General features: G+C 55.4%; 2 protein-coding genes across 3 annotated transcripts in view; one reads left to right on the forward strand and one right to left on the reverse strand.

Moving 5' to 3' along the window:
- The window catches only part of ADGRL1 (adhesion G protein-coupled receptor L1), a 42,651-nt gene extending 38,998 nt beyond the window's left edge, over positions 1–3,653 (reverse strand). Inside the window, exon 1 of one of the 2 annotated variants that reach the window (XM_064280804.1) lies at positions 3,316–3,653. The gene's annotated coding sequence lies outside the window, so the exon portion shown is untranslated. The remainder of the gene's footprint in view (positions 1–3,315) is intronic. The other variant, XM_064280802.1, reaches the window with a different exon arrangement.
- LOC135230531 (collagen alpha-1(III) chain-like) lies at positions 792–7,402 on the forward strand. The gene is made up of 6 exons (XM_064279898.1): positions 792–990; positions 1,184–1,309; positions 2,691–3,414; positions 3,478–4,341; positions 4,640–4,779; positions 7,011–7,402. The coding sequence occupies exons 1-6, from the start codon at positions 792–794 to the stop codon at positions 7,400–7,402; spliced, it is 2,445 nt and encodes an 814-aa protein (XP_064135968.1).
- Positions 7,403–15,821: the final 8,419 nt, after the last annotated feature.

Here is a 15,821-nt window from a genome sequence, read left to right on the forward strand (position 1 = left end):
CCTCTGGAGGAGAAGATTCAAGCCTTCCCCCTACTCCCATGAGATAAGTGAACCCCTTTAACAAGATCACTTTGTGTTGTGAGACTGTGAGTATCATGAGGTGAGGGCTCCGCCATTACGGTGTCCCCAGCATGGCTTCTAGCAAGGAAGGTACTTGCCAAGCGTTCGAAGATTGGATGAAGAGGCACACCCAGCCTAGTGCCCAGTAGCCCCATTTACACACCTGAGCACACCTGTAGGTGCACAGCAGATACAGACAGCTGCTCATCTGAGCAGCCACGTGCACCCACAGCCACCCTCTTAGGAAAATGAAAACACCAGCATTAAAAGACCCTGTGAACAAACAGCAGGCGGCCACACGTGGCCACAGGCCGCTCAGCCAGGGTCACCATCCAACCACCCACAGAAAAAGTACACACAGGTGCAGACAGACACTTGACAGAGAACTGGATGGGAGTTGGCAGTGGGACACCCCCCCATTCCCACTGCCTAGCGCCCTGTCCTGGGACCCTGCTTTCCTCTTCCATCAGCACAGTCAATACTGTAGCTGGTCCATACCCAGGGCCCTGGCGGAACACCGGTTCCTTCAGGCACCTCCAGGGTCCCACAGTTGGCTTCCAGATCCAGGGAACCCTCACCTCGGGAGCTCCTCCCCTGCCTCCCGGTAGAGGGGCCCTGAGGAGGGAAGTGTCTGGCGTCTGGAAATTGCTTCCGGGAGAGAAGCCCACAGAGAAACCAGAGCCTTCGGTGTCCTTGGCCACACGTTTGGCTGGCAAGGTGGAGGGAGACCCATGAGCCCCAGCTCCCCACCACCCCAGACGGGCGGCTCCGCCTCCTCTTCGGGGGTACCTGCCCCTGAGCTGAGCAGTATACCAGTCTCCTGGGACGCTGCCCCCACAAAGATGCCCATGCTCGGGCTGAAGCCCACACGCTCTCTCACCAGCCAGGCGCACAGAGACCACGCAGACGACTCAGAAGCAGCCAGAGCAGGTAGAGACACCAACCAACGGCAAGAAGCCCAGACAGCTTGATGCAAACAGAGTCTCAACCGAGGCACCCGCAGGTCCCCTCCCCCACAGGCCCGCAGGGTCCTCCTCAGCCCCCCAGGAGACAGGGGGCTCCCCAGGGCAGGCTGGGAATAGAAGCCGGCTTGAGTCTCCTGCCTTCCACCTCCTCCCTGCAGGCCCCACAGCCCAGGTGTGCTGGTCCCCAGCTCCCCACCCTCCCCCAACCCTGCGCAGTATCCACACTCAAGGGAGGGCATGGCACCTAGAGATGGTGGGGTTCATGGGTCCCCCACACCCCCCAAGTGAGGGGTTGGGACGGGCTGCTCTGGGGAAGGAATGAGGGCCTAGTTGGGCATTGGAGAGCAGGGGTGACACACATGGGGTGGGACAAGGCACAGTGGGAGGCCGCGAAGGGGATAAAGAAGAAGGCAGGGAGCCAGGGGGAGGGCCAGCTATCACAAGGGAGCGCACACTATGTGACAGCGGCCTGCTCTCAGTGCGATCGCCTCCGGCAAGGGATCGAATTAGTGCCTTTTTCCTCTTTCCAGATGATTTTTCATCTCTGTAATTAATGGGCAAGTCAGTTCTGAACGGCGTGGCAGGCAAATTGCTAGTTAGGAAAATCACGGATAATTTTCTCGATATGATAATGAAGGTTGTATTCCTTCTCTTATTCTCCCTGTTTTCATCCTACTTTTAAGTAATAAATTCGGCATTAGTGGAAGGGGAGTGGGGAGGAAGGAGAAGTCACCTGATCCTGGAGCTGGGACCTGACCCAGGCCCAAGCAGGGTGAGACAAGACAATGCCAGATGGGGAGCCTCAATGGGACATCCTGACACCCCAGTGATCAATTCCAGTGCCAGGCCTGGGAAAGCAGATGGAGGGCAGGGAGGCCCTGGACTGTCGCTTGGGGTGAAGGGATCAGAACCTAGGGTTGGGAAGAAGTGGGGATTCCTGATTCATGTCCCACCTTTGGGGTGCTGGAGAGGGGAGCAGAGACCACCAGCTTCTCCCCAACCAGCATCCAGGTCAAGAGGCCCAGAGAAGGTCAGGTGTCCCTGCACCTGTGCCCACACAGTCCAGCCCCCGCCCTGCAATGAACCCCAAAGCAGCTAAGGGAGCAGGGTGAGGAGAAACAGAAAAGAGGAAGAAAGAGAGACAGAGAGAAGCAGAGAGCGAACAGCCATCTTGGCAGCCATCTTGAACCCCTCCCCCTGCTCCCCAGGCACACCACATGTTTGGATGTGGGCAGACAAGCCAGGCCGTGGGTCCTGCAGAAGCCAGGAGGCAAGGGGCCCCTGCCTCCAGACAGGGATGGAAGAACAACCACGCACGATCCACTACGGGGGGAGGGGCTCAGGTCTGGAGGGAAGGGACCAGGCAGTGGTAGGGCTGGGGCAGTGTGCTGACCTAGACTGAAGTGTAGGGACAGGGATGTGCGGGGAGGCTGGCGGGGGGGTGAGGGGGAGGGGGATGCTGCGAGCAGACAGGGTGCTGTCTTCAGATGGGTACCAGGGGTGCTGAAGTGATGCCTACAAGGGCACACACAGCACCTCCCCGTTCAGGCTCAGACTCCTAGCCCAAGGTCCTCGGATGGCAGAATGACAATACACCAGTGCACACCCGGAGAGAGGGCTGGGCGAACCCGGGTGGGTCAAACCCGACAGCCCCCCATGCCTAAGCCGGCACCACCGAGGAGATGCTGCCGGGCAGCACCCCTCCTAATGACAGCGGCAGCCCCGAGGCTGCCTCCGGTCCGACACCCAGACAGGCCCCCGCCCCGCGCCGCCACCTCCCAGAGGAAAAACAACCCCCAACCCAACCTCCTGCGGAGCCAGCCCCCGACACTGCTCCTCCAGGGCCGGGGCCCGCGCGGCGCGCACACGCACCCTCTCCGCTCACACCCAGACACCTACACAAACAGGGCGCCAAGCACCCGCGCGCACACGCACCGGGGACACGCAGGCACCGCCGCACCGCTTCCCCACAAAGGCTGGCGCGCGCGCGGGCACACGCAGCCACGCGCGGGCACACTCGCCGTCCCCTCCCCCCGCAGGGCGTCCCGCGGCCGCCCATCCGCACCCCCCGCACCCCGGCGCTCCGTGAGACCGTCCCTCCCGGCTCCCTAGCCGGCGGGGGTGCGGAGCTAGCCGCCCCCAACACCCCTCCTGGCTCAGGTGCGGTGACCAGCGACTCCAGCATCCCCTCCCCCTCCGAGGCTCGGACAGGCCCCGGATCCCATCCCCCACGCCCCGCACACCTGGCCCAGGTACGGCGTCCCCTCGCCCTAGGCCCGCAGACACTCACCGGTCCGGCGCCGCTCCGGGGTCGGCCCTCCGCGCCTCTCCTGCGGCTCCGCGAACCCGGGCCCCCCGCCCGGCACATCTCCCGGAGCCGGGGCGGGGGGTAAGTGGGTGGAGGGTGGCGGGTTGAGGGAGGCCTCCGTGTCCCCTCCTACCCCCGGTCCAGCACCTCGGCCACCGGCCAAAAATGTACCAGAAAAAAATGCAAAAAAAGCGGATTACACAGATCCAATGGCGGCCCACTCGGCGGCGGCGGCTCCGGGCTGGGGGCGCGCGGGTCTGCGCCCCTCCCGGGGAGGGAGGCGGGGGAGACAGCGGGCGGGGGCGGTGTCACAGCTCCGGGGGCTGGGGCGAGGCGGAGCCCCCCCAGGCGGCGCCGGCAGCGGGCCACATCTCCCCCGCAGCTCGCCGCCCCGACGGAGGCGGCACGTGCGCGCCCAGGCGACTTCCCAGCCCCCTCCGACGGCGGCCACCACGGACTTAGCGGGGCAGCCGGAACGACCCTGCAGTCCCCCGCTGTCCGGCAGCGCCGCTCGGGGGCCCGCGCTGCCCCATCGGCCGGGGCCTCCTCGGCAGACGGCGGGCGGGGGCGCCGCAGCGCCGACAGCTCCCGCGCCGACGGCTCGGGCTCCCCGCAGTGGCCGGGGGGCTCGGGGCTGGAGGGGGGCGGCGCGGAGCAGGAGCAGCGGCCGGAGGCGGGCACCGCGGCGTCGCGCCCCGGGGAGGCCGGAGGGGGACCGCCGGGCGGTGGGCACCGCAGGACGCGCAGACCAAGCCGGCGCCGGGCACCAGCAATGACAAGCCGCCTGCTCGCCCCGCTCCCCGGCGCACCCGCTCCGGGAGGGGGCGCGGGCGCGCGCAAAACCCGGCCCGGAACCACCGACCGGGACCGGCCGCTGCAACCTGCCTGGGCGCACCGGGGGCAGCCCGAAAACCCGGGCTGGATGTTGTGTGCCTTTGCCTCCTCTTGCCCCCTTGGAAAACGGGGAGAGGAAGGACGACGTGCAGGATCCTCGCGACAGAACGGGGAGTGGGGGAGGGGAGGCGGGCGCACGAAAAACCGGGAGCGAATTGAATGAAGTCAAGGAAAGGTGCCGATCCGGGGTGGGGGACTGTGGAGATGTGGAAGGGATATGCAAAACCCGGATCGGATTACACCAAGGTGGTGGTAGTCGGGGGAAGCTACGACAAGGCCAAATGCACCCGGGGCACGCAAATTTCGGGCCAGATTCTTCCTCGGGAGACGGAGTAATGCGTCATGCCTAATGCAGTGGGAACAAGTAAGACCCGGCCTTGCATTCTCCGGACCTGGGTTCTCAGGGGGCCAGGGGAGGGGGCTGCATAGTGGCTGAGGCGGCGTGGGCTGCCCCCATCTTCCTGGCAGCGACGTGCAAGCGGGACGGCAAAAAGAGGGCTGGAATCTGGCACGAACGGATCCGGAGCTACCGGCTGCATCAGGAGCGGCCAGGTAAAAGCGGTGTCTGGATTCCAGGGGCGATGCGCAGGGAATGCAATGAGAAGGCTGCTACCCTGGGAGACAAGACCTACAATAAAAGAGAGGGAAGGACGTAAAGCCAGGACTGGATTACACGGGATGGGATGAGGCCCAGCAGAAGATTCCGTCCAACCGGACAGAGACTTGGAGCTGACCGCGTAGCAGGGGCGGTGGGGGTGGGTGAGTGTTAGGGGGAGGATAGTATCTATGAAAGTCTCAAACGTCTAGCTTCGGGCGGGGGGGAGGGGAGAGAAAAAAATGAATTTTACGTTCTCAGCAAGAGCAAAAACCCGGTGTGGATTTTCACTGCCCAGCAAATACACAGCAGCTGGTGGACTTGCAGAAGTAGGCCACGGAACCGGCTTAGATACTAGGCATGTGGCCGAGTGTGGCAAGGGGCAGGTTTCGGGCTGAGGATGGATGCAGAGGTAGCCCTGCACCCCTCTCTGGTACGGGGAAGGCTGTCCGACTTGGCTTGGATCCCCAGAGCCACGGCTATGACTGCCAAGACCCACAATGGGGGATATGAAACCGAAAATAGGCACTTCTGCAGAACAGACAACTCAGTGCAGGGATGTGGGTGGGGGCTGGGGAAAATGGGAGGAGGTAGAATCAGGGAGGAGGGGGAAGGGAAAAGGCGCTGAGAGGTAAGATCTGGTTAGGATCTCCAGAGATCGGACCTGGAAGCCAAGCTGCTAGCTCCAGGTTATGGAAGACAGATGGAACTCTAAGATTGATGTATGGGGAGGAGCAAAACCCGGGCTTGGATCTCCCGGGAAGGGAGCCAGTCCAAATGAGGCCTAAATATTAAAGATGCCAGCACAGGCAAAGTCTGGTCTGAATCTTTGCAAGCTAGGAACTAGCACTTGGTGCAATGTGGCAGGGGAGTAGGGCAGAGACAAATCCTGATGTGGATTCTAGAGGAAGGGGATGGGGTGAGGATGGGGGGGTGGGGGGGGCAAAACGCGTCTCTGTCTCCAGGGAAGAGAATCCACTGCCACCCAAGCTTGGCTCTTGTTAGAATGGGTGAGGAATAGGGAAAGGGTGCGGGAGTAGGGCTGGGAGGCATTGAGGTGGTCAATACACAAAGCTAGGGGCAGGCTTGGATGTGGACTGTGAGCATCTAAGAAAGCCTGGATTGAATATCTGCAAGGAAATTAAACTGGCATCCAAGAATCCCTGTCTGGACTCCAAGGGAGCTAGGGAAGAGGACTGAATAGTGTCTGAGATGGCATTGACTGCCCTCTTCTTGCTTGTCCCGGTGGCTGGACCCAGAGAAGAGGTGAGGACACCAGACTTCCTGGCAGCCTCCCTCGCAGGCTATGGTCGACTATCGAATTCAGGACACGACCCAGAGCCCAGAATCTGCGCCAAATCTGGCCCTAAGACCTCAAGGCTGAGGGGGCGAATGGGCCACCTTGGTTCCCCCATCAAAGCCAGGACTTGATGGCCGCAGAGCTCGGGGCTTGAATTCGGGTGACCAGGCTCAGGTGACCAGGGCCTGGGAATGGAGAGGCGTATGAAGTGGAGGTTGATGGGTGCAGAAAGGATTTCACTGTTGACTGCGGGTGGACTGGGCATGGAGGATCCCACCTCTCCACGCCTTGGTTTCCCACTGAGATATCAAGAGCACCCGGTAGGACCCCCAGAGGGTTTTCAGGTGCTGGGGAATTGGGGGCGGTGCCTTGAGGGTAACCAGGACCCCTGTCCCCCGCCCCCAACATCCAAGCAGCCAACTTCTTAAAAACCAAGCAGGAGTGAAAGGGAGAGGAAACCCAGGGAAAGTTGGAGAAGGCAGTTTCGCACCGTCCCAAGGGTCCTCTGGCCCCAAGCCTCCTTCCCCCAAACTTAGAGCTATGAGCCACTCACCCAACTATCCTGGCCCCAGAGCGGCCTAGGAACGGGTTCCTTTACTTACATTAGAGGGAGGTGGGGGCGTCATATAAGGGACCCCGGCTCAGTTTCGAAAAATACCGGCCAGCCTACTCCTCCCCGACCCGGGCGGGTCCAAGTGACCTCCTTCTCTCAGTGCAAGTGACCATAGCAGCGCCCCTGCCCTTAGGTGCAGGGCTGCAGGGGAGTGATTCGTTAGCCCCCAGCCCAGCCCGGTCTCCTGTTATCACAGGCGGAGGGTGGGGGCGATTCACGAGGCAAAGGGTGAGAAGATGCTGGGGACGTGAAAAGGACCCCGGTGCGGGCCATAGGAGCGCACTCGGACCTCTGTCAGCCTCCGGTGCCCCGCAAGCCCCTCGGCTGCGCAGCCGCAGTAGAAATCGAGCCTGCAGCCGGGCTCCCGGAGCCAACGCGTCCACGCGCGCAGGCTCGCCCGGGCGCCCCGCGTCCAGCATCTCGCCGGTTGTTTCCCTCGCCTGGGATACTCTACCCTGAGCCTCGGGACCCCCACGTCCATAGCGTCCTGCGCCTCAGGCACCCACGTTCAGTGCACCCTGCGTCTCGGGCACTCTACCCTGTGCCTCGGGATCCCCACACCCAGAGTGCCCCGCGCTCGGGAACCCACGTTCTGTGCACCCTGGGCCTCAGGCACGCTGTGCTCACCTTTGCCCTCTGCCCCCGCCCTCTGTCCTCCGTGTCTTGAGCCTGCTGTCTGGGGCCCCCACGCTTTGCTTCCTTTGCCTCAGGCCCAGCACCCTTGGTCCAGGGTGCCCTGCCTCGGGGTACTTACTTCCTTGGCTGAGAGGTTGGGATGAAATCTGGACTCACAGAGAAGCAGATCTCCTGTCCACTGAGGCGCCCCCGCCCCTACCTTTCTTAGAGCCCACTGTGTACACTGCTGGCACACGCTGCCATTCGTTCATTTATTCATTCCTTCCATTTATTCCTCGCACACGAAGTACCCCTTACCCACCCTTACCTGGCCCCTGCAATGCTAGGCATTAATTTTTTTTTTTTTTTTAGGGAGCAGGAAGGAGTCTCTGGGTGGTGCAGAGGGTTAACGTGCTTGGCTGTTAAGGGAAAGATTGGCAATTCAAGCTCACCCAGAAGTGCCTCAGAAGAAAGCCTGACGATCTACTTCTGAAAAATGAGCCACTGAAAACCCTATGGAGCACAGTTGTACTGTGACACACATGGGGTTTCCGTAAGTCAGAATGGATGGCAACTCATAAAACAGGGCCCCCTCTGGTGAAGCTACCCAGACTACATGGTGGAATTTGCCCTTGGAAAATGAGCAAGAGGCTATAGGAATGGATGAAGGACCTTCCTGAGCCTTGAGGAGCTGGGTGAGTGGGGCTCTGTGTGCCCCTGAGCCCCATCCAGTGTCTCCCACACCCAAGTGAAAAACAAGGTAAAGAGGTCCCAGAGTTGGGCTGCGAAAATAGGGTAGGAGTGGGGTGGGAACAATTCAGTTAGTCAACAAACATTTATTGAGCACCTACTGTGTGCCAGGCACTGTGCTAGGTGTTGGGGACACGGAGATAAACAAGGCAGACAAGATTCTTTGTCCTGGGGTGAGGGTTGACATTCTCATTAGGAAATGCACAAGGAATCAGTCAAATAAAAGATACAAGATGTCGGAGAATGACAAGTGCTCTGGAAGAAAAGGAAGGAAGTCGGGGGAAAGGTGGGAGGTTGGTGGCTACAGTTTTATTTATTTATTTTTTATTGTGCTTTAGATGAAAGTTTACAGCTCAAGTTAATTTCTCATACAAAAATTTATACACATATTGTTATGTGACACTATTTGCAATCCGTATAATGTGTCAGCACACTCCTCCTTTTCGCCTCGGGTTGGGTTTAGGGTTTCATGTCCCTCCAGTCAGCTCCTATTCTTTCTTGCCTTCTCATCCTGCCTCCAGGCGGGAGCCGCCCATCTGGTCTCCTCTCTCTGCCTGAACTCGATGGCACTGGGTTTGGGTTATCTGCTCGAACTAAGAAGCACACTCTTCACAAGTATTATTTTATGTTTTATAGTCCGGTCTAATCTTATCTGAAGAGTGGGGTTCAGAAATGGTTTTAGTTCTGAGTTAACAGAGCATCCAGCGGCCATGGCTTTGGGGGTTCCTCCAGTCTCAGTCAGACCATTAACTGTGGTCTTTTGAGCTGAATTTGAGTTCTGCACCCCACTTTTCTCCCGCTCTGTCAGGGACTCTCTGTTGTGTTCCCTGTCAGGGCAGTCATTGGCGGTAGCCAGACACTGTCTAGTTCTTCTGGTCTCAGGCTGATGGAGTCTCTGGTTTATGTGGCCCTTTTGTCTCTTGGGCTAATATTTTCCTTGTGTCTTTGGTGTTCTTCATTCTCCTTTGCTCCAGGTGGGTTGGGATGCATCTTGGATGGCTGGCAGCTGCAATTTTAGATAGGTGAGGTTAGAGAAGGCCTTCCTGAGAAATAATATTTGAGCAGAGACCTGAAGGCAATGAGGGAGGGAGCCATGCAGGAATTTAGGGAACAAGGATCCAGGCAGGGAGAACAGCCCCTGCAAAGGTCCAGAGGTGAGAATGTGTTAGGGTGGTCAGTGGATCAGTGAGAGGACCAGTGTGGCTGGAGTGGAGTGAGTAAGGGGGAGAGACAGGGGAGACAAGGGCAGGAGGTGATGGAGCAGGCTGTGCTGGGCCTTGTGGACCACAGGGAGGACTTAGACTTTTGTTCTAAGTGAAGTGAGAGCCATAGAGAGTTCTGAGCAGAGGAGGGAAGTGACCTGACTCAGGTGCTCATAGGCACCCCCTGGCCATTGTGGGGTAACAGACTATAGGGGCCAAGGGTGGAAGCTGGGCGACCAGGGAAGAGGCTTGGGCTCTGGTCCAGGTGATCAGTGCTGGGGCTGGACCAGGTGAAGACAGTGAATGTGAGATGTGGGCAGATTCTGAGTGTATTTTGAAGGTGAACAGATGGATTGGTAAGTTCAAGTTTGTGGCTTGAGTACCTGGAAGAGGGGAGAAGATGGACGGAGGCACCGTTTGGGGATTAGATTCAGGAGTTCCATTTGGTTTGAGAAGCCCACAAGAAATCCAAATGGAAGTGTCCAGTTGAAGACTGGGGAGAGGCTCAGGCTGCTGAGAAAATGGCTCGAGTTAACACTTGTTTGAGAGTCTTCTTTACTCTTTATGGTGACTCTGTGAAGTAGGCTCCTCTACTTAGGCAGAGCTGAACAGAAGATTTCAAAGGTTGCTCAAGAAGTCAAAGTAAATTATTATAATGACATGTGCAAAGACCTGGAGATGAAAAACCAAAAGGGAAGAACACGCTCTGCATTTCTCAAGCTGAGAGAACTGAAGAAAAAATTCAAGCCTTGAGTTGCAATAGTGAAGGATTCTATGGGGAAAATATTAAACAACTCAGGAAGCATCAAAAGAAGATGGAAGGAATACACGGCATCACTATACCAAAAAGAAGTGGTTGACTTTCAACCATTTCAGGAGGCACCACATGAGCAGAAGCCAATAGTACTGAAGGAAGAAGTCCAAGCTGCTCTGAAGGCATTGGCAAAAAACAAGGCTCCAGAAACTGACAGAATACCAGTTGAGATGTTTCAACAAACAGATGCAGCACTGGAGGTGCTCACTCATCTATGCCTAGAAGACAGCTACCTGGCCAACCAACTGAAAGAGATCTATATTTATGCCTATTCCCAAGAAAAGTGATTGCATCGAATGTGGAAATTATCAAACAATATCATTAATACCACACGCAAGTAAAAGCAAGGATGGTGAGACTACATCTCACATACTTTGGACAAGTCGTCAGGAGGAATCAGTCCCTAGAGAAGGACATCATGCTTGTAGAGGGTCAGCAAAAAAGAGGAAGACCTACAATGAGATGGATTGACACAGTGGCTGCAACAATGGACCTACGCATAACAAGGATTGTGAGGATGGTGCAGGACGGGGCAGTGTTTCCTTCTGTTGTACATAGGGTCGCTATGAGTTGGAACCAACTCAACAGCACCTAACAACAACACCAACAGTGAAGTAGGCACTACCTTTTCTCTCTGGCTTACAGAAGGGACAACTGAGGCTCCACAACTCACCTAAGTAGTATGAAATGGACTGAGGTTTTGAGCCAGGCCTATCTGACTCAGGGACCCGGTTTGGAGCTATTGTTGGGCTGTGCGGGTGATGAGGAGAGGGGCTATGAGGTTGGCGATTGCAGGGCTGGCTTTGTGCTGCCCAGGACTCCCAGCCCTTGAAGCCATAAACATCCTGGCCCCAGCTTCCCTCCGACTCATCAATTCACCCTCAAACGCTGGACAGAGGAACAGAATGTCTACTGGGCTCCAGGTACCGCCACCTGGGGCTAGGGTGAGGCAAGTGAGGCACTCACCTCGGGCACAAAATGTAAGGCAGTGCCCCAAAACTTAGTCATCAAGATAAATAACACTTTAATGTAATATTAAAACAAACAAACCCAAATTCATGTGGAAAAAATCCATGATGAGTAAAATATCAAAATTTTAAATAAAGACATGATCAGTAACAGTGCCAAGACATTTTGGAGCCTGGGGAAAAAGAAAAAATCAGGAACACCAATGCTGTCTTTAGTGAAGATTTTCATCCTGAAATTTTGCATGAATTTGGTTTTTTAAAAAGATTGCATTAAAGTTTATTTACCTTAATGATTGAGTTTTTGGGTGCTTCCTTAAATTTTGTGCCGGAGGCAAGTGCCTCACTCTAGTCCTGGTTCTGGTTCCAGGCCCTGTTCTGGGAGCTGAGGGTATGACAGTGAGTAAAACAGACAAAATCACTGCCCTGAGTTAGGAGGCAGGTGTGGGTGAGTATGATTTAGGTGAAGGTGACTGTCCTGGCGTGTGGGGAAGGCTCTCAGAGGAGGGGAGATTGGAGCTGAGACCTGAAAACTGAGAAGGAGCCCATCAGGTGAGATCTGGAGGAAGGATGTTCCGAGAGGAGGGAACAGCAAGTGCAAAGGCCATGGGGTTGGAGCCAGCAAGTACTATGTGAAGAGCAGAAGGGCTGGCCTGGCTGGACCACCATGCACAGCATCACGGGTTGTGGGGAGGGTCTGGATTATATTCTTGGTGACATGGGAAGCCACGGGAAGGCTTTGAACAGGGGAATGACATGGTCTTATCTGCATGTTTAAAAAATTATAGGGGTAGGTCCTCAAAAATTTAAACAGAATTATCGGCCCATTGCTGTCAACTCAATTCTGACTCATAGCGACCCTATAGGATACATTAGAACTGCCCCTTAGGGTTCAAACCTCCATCCTTTCAGTTAGCAGCCCAGTACTTTAACCACTGTGCCACCAGGGCTCCTTAAAAAACAAACAAACAAACTTGTTGCCATTGAGTTGATTTTAACTCATAGTGACCCTATAGGACAGAGTAGAACTGCCCCATAGGGTTCTAAGGAGCAGCTGGTGGATTCAAACTGCCAACCTTTTGGTTAGCAGCTGAGTTCTTAACCACTGCACCACCAGGGCTCCAGGGTGCCTTAGATTCACTATAAAACAAAACCAAAACCAAACCCATTGCCACTGACTTAATTGCGACTCACGGCGGCCCTATAGGACAGAGTAGGACTGCCCCATAGGGTTTCCAAGGCTGTAAATCTTTACAGAAGCAAAATGCCACATCTTTCTCCCAAGTAGCTGCTGGTAGTTTTGAACCCTGACCTTTCAGTTAGCAGCCAAACGATTAACCACTGTGCCACCAGGACTTCTTAGAATCACTAAATGACCCAGCAATTCTACCCCTAGGTATACACCCCAAAGAATTGAAAGCAAGGACTCAAACAGATACTTACACAGCAATGTCCACCGCAGCACTATTCACAGTAGCCAAAACCCATGTGTCCGTCAACAGATGAATGGATAAACGAAATGGTATTTGGCCAAAAAAAAAAAAATCCTTTTTATGGCCGAATAATATGCATACGACGGAATATTATTGGGCAATAAAAAGGAATGAAGTCCTGATACATGCTACTGCAGGGATGGACCTTGAAAATATTATGCTCAGTGAACGAAGCCAGACACAAAAGGTCACATACTATGTGATTCCATTTATTTGAAATATCCAGAATGGAGAAATCCATAGAGGTAGAAAGCAGGTTAGTGGTGGTGGAGGGGAGATTGGGGGAGGGAGAAATTGGGGAGTGACTTCGTAGTGGGTACAGGAGTTTCCTTCTGGGGTGGTGTGAACGTTCTGGAACTAGACGGGGTGGAGCATGCATAAAAAAAAATAGCACAGTGAATACACTAAATGCCACTGAATCAGTTGACTTTAAATGGCTAATTTTACGTTATGTGAATATCACCTCAATAAATAGTTTTTTGAATAAAAGATTATGGGGAGAGAGGGCTTGAGAGCCGAGTCAGAGGTCTGGAGAGGCAGCCTGCCCTGTCTAGTTCAGGGGCTGGTGGAGGCCTGGCCCTGGGCGATAGGGAGAAGCTGTCAGGTTTGATGCTGATTTTAGGGACATAGCTGACTGGGCCCCTTAATCTTTGCACCCATCTCACCTTCTTCACTCCCTAACCCCCTTCTCCCTGCCCCCAGAAGCATTTTCCGCCTCGGAAAACACCACACCCATACCTACTTTTTGTAAATTACTGGTTTGTCTCACCCACTAGAATATTAGCTCAAAGAGGGCAGAATTTTTTGTCTCTTAGTCACTGCTGTATTCCCAGCGCCTAGAACAGTTCCTGGCACATAGTAGGCCGTCAGGAGAAAGTGGGGGTGCGGAGGAAAGCGAAAGTCTAAGAAGATGCTGCTCGGTTTTCAGCCACAGCTGGAGGGGAGTGCGAACGTCGATGTGGTTCCCAGTTACGTGGCCGGACTGAGATGGGGGGGCCCAGCTGGGCTGCGCTTCCCTCCCCGGCCGCTAGGGGCTGCTGCCCCGCTGCTCTGCGGCCACCAGGTGAGGGGGCCCCCCCCCCGCCCTTCTCCCCACAGGTGCACGGGAGGCGCGGCCTCCGGGGCTGGGAAGGGCGATGAGAACAGAGCTGGGGTTTGAGTTGGGGTGTGAGAGCGCAAAGTGGGGGTAAAGGGAGAGAGCTGAGCGTGTCTGAGGTACGGATGCCGAAAGGGACGTTGGGATAAGCAGTAAAAAGCCGTCGGGAGGTTGGAGGTGCCAAGGAGGAAACAGCCTAGGGCTTGGGAGAAAGGTGTGAGAAGGGGAGAGCTGACAGGGTGAGGCCAATGAGGCACTCACCTCAGCACAGAATTTAAGGAAACAATTGGAGGGTCAAGGGCAGGTGAGCAGGTGAAGGAAGGGTCATAGAGAGTTAGGGCTTGAATGGTGGATATTTGGACAGTGAATTGGAAGAGGTGGGATATTGGCACTGATGGGGGGAGTCTGGGCCTCTGCAGAGTTGAGGACCCCAGGGAAGGGACCCTGCATGTTGCCACCCTTGGGCAGGTGTAGACTGTGGGAAGGGGGGCGGGGTTGGGGGGAAGGGCGTAGTTTCTTGGGCCCTAACTACCCTTGGATCAGCAATGGGGATGGAGCTTCTTAGGAGTGAAATGTGCCTGCCAAGCCCATCCTAGGAGCCCAGCTTGCTTCTGCAGAAGGCACGGCCAGGTAAGTGGTTTGTCCAAGAGGGCACAGGCTCTCCCTGCCCTCTTGGATACCCCATGGCCAATACTCATTGCGCATTGACCTGGGTGGTGGGGAAACAGTGTGAACGAGGCAGACACAGGTCCATCTGGCTAGGGCTGACATGGAATAGTCAGTCAATGCAAGGGTGACGGGTGGAGGACAGGTAGGGGCCTGTGAGAGTGTACGACTGGGAGGCCTCCCCTGGGCAGAGGGCTCAGAGAAGGCTCCCCCCGGGGAGGTGACATGTAAGCTGAGAGCAGGAGCTGACTGCTCAGAAAAGAGGCCAGGGGATCTGAGCTGAGAAGACCATGCATAGGAAAGCTCTGAAGATGTGGCCAAGGTAAAAGCCAACAGGGACCAGACTGGAATAGGTGATAGGAGTGGCGGGGCCTGGAGCAACCCGGAAATGCACACCGGTCACAAGGGGACCCTGTCTTTGGGGTTGAGGTGGGGGCTGCAGGCTCTGCCAAATGGAGAGGGATTGGAAAGGGGGATTGGGTTAGAAGATGAGGGGGTGTGGATGGGTCCTGGGAAGGTCCATGCCACGGCCACGAGAAGCTAAAAGGTGATGTCTGACCTTGCATGGGGCCAGGTGTCACAAAGCCAAATGCCAGCTGACCGGGAAATGACAATGCAGAAACTGGACAGGTATGAGGCAGGGCAGAGCTGGAGATGTACCCCCTTGTAAAGCAGGCAGCCTCTTACTACCACTCAGCTCCAGCTGAGTGCTACTACATAGGAATTCAGGCCCAGGGTTTCCAGGATGGATCTTCAAGAGAAGCCAGAAATCAGGATTTTTTGTACAAAATTGCTTGAGTTTCAAACATCATGCAAGGATCTACTGGAGTTAAATTGCTACAACCCAGAAGTTCCTTTCCTGGGTTTATTTCCAACAGGAATGAGAGCTTATGTCTGCCAAAAGAGATGCATGCAGATGTTCACAGCAGCTTCATTCACAATCACCAATGCTGAACACCACCCAGCTGGCCAGGGACTGGCAAATGGAAAACAAATTGCAGTATATCTTATGCTGGAATACAACGAAGCAACGAAAAAGAGCAAACTACTAATGCGTGCATCACGTGGATGAATCCCGAAGATGTAATGCTGAGCAAAGGAAGCCAGACATACACACACACACATACACAGAGAGGATGCATGATTCCATCTCTGTTGTGGTCAAAAACAGGCAGAACTAACTATGGAGAGAGCAGTCAGAGGAGCCCAGGACTCCCCAACCACAGCCCTGCTGACAACTGGGGCTGGAAGATATTTTGCTGTGGGAGGCTGTTATGGATTAAATTGTCTCCCCCTCCCCCAAAATATGTGCTGTAATTCCTAACCTCTGTGCCTGTTTTTTTTTTGTGTGTGTGTGCCTGTAGTTATAATCCCATTTGGGAATGGATTGTCTTTATTACGTTAATGAGATAGGATTAGTGTAGGGTGTATCTTGAGTCAATCTCTTTTGAGATATAAAAGAGACTAAATGCAAACTAGCAAGCA

This window comes from Loxodonta africana, chromosome 3 (genome assembly GCF_030014295.1).
Source record: "Loxodonta africana isolate mLoxAfr1 chromosome 3, mLoxAfr1.hap2, whole genome shotgun sequence".
NCBI lineage: Eukaryota > Metazoa > Chordata > Mammalia > Proboscidea > Elephantidae > Loxodonta > Loxodonta africana.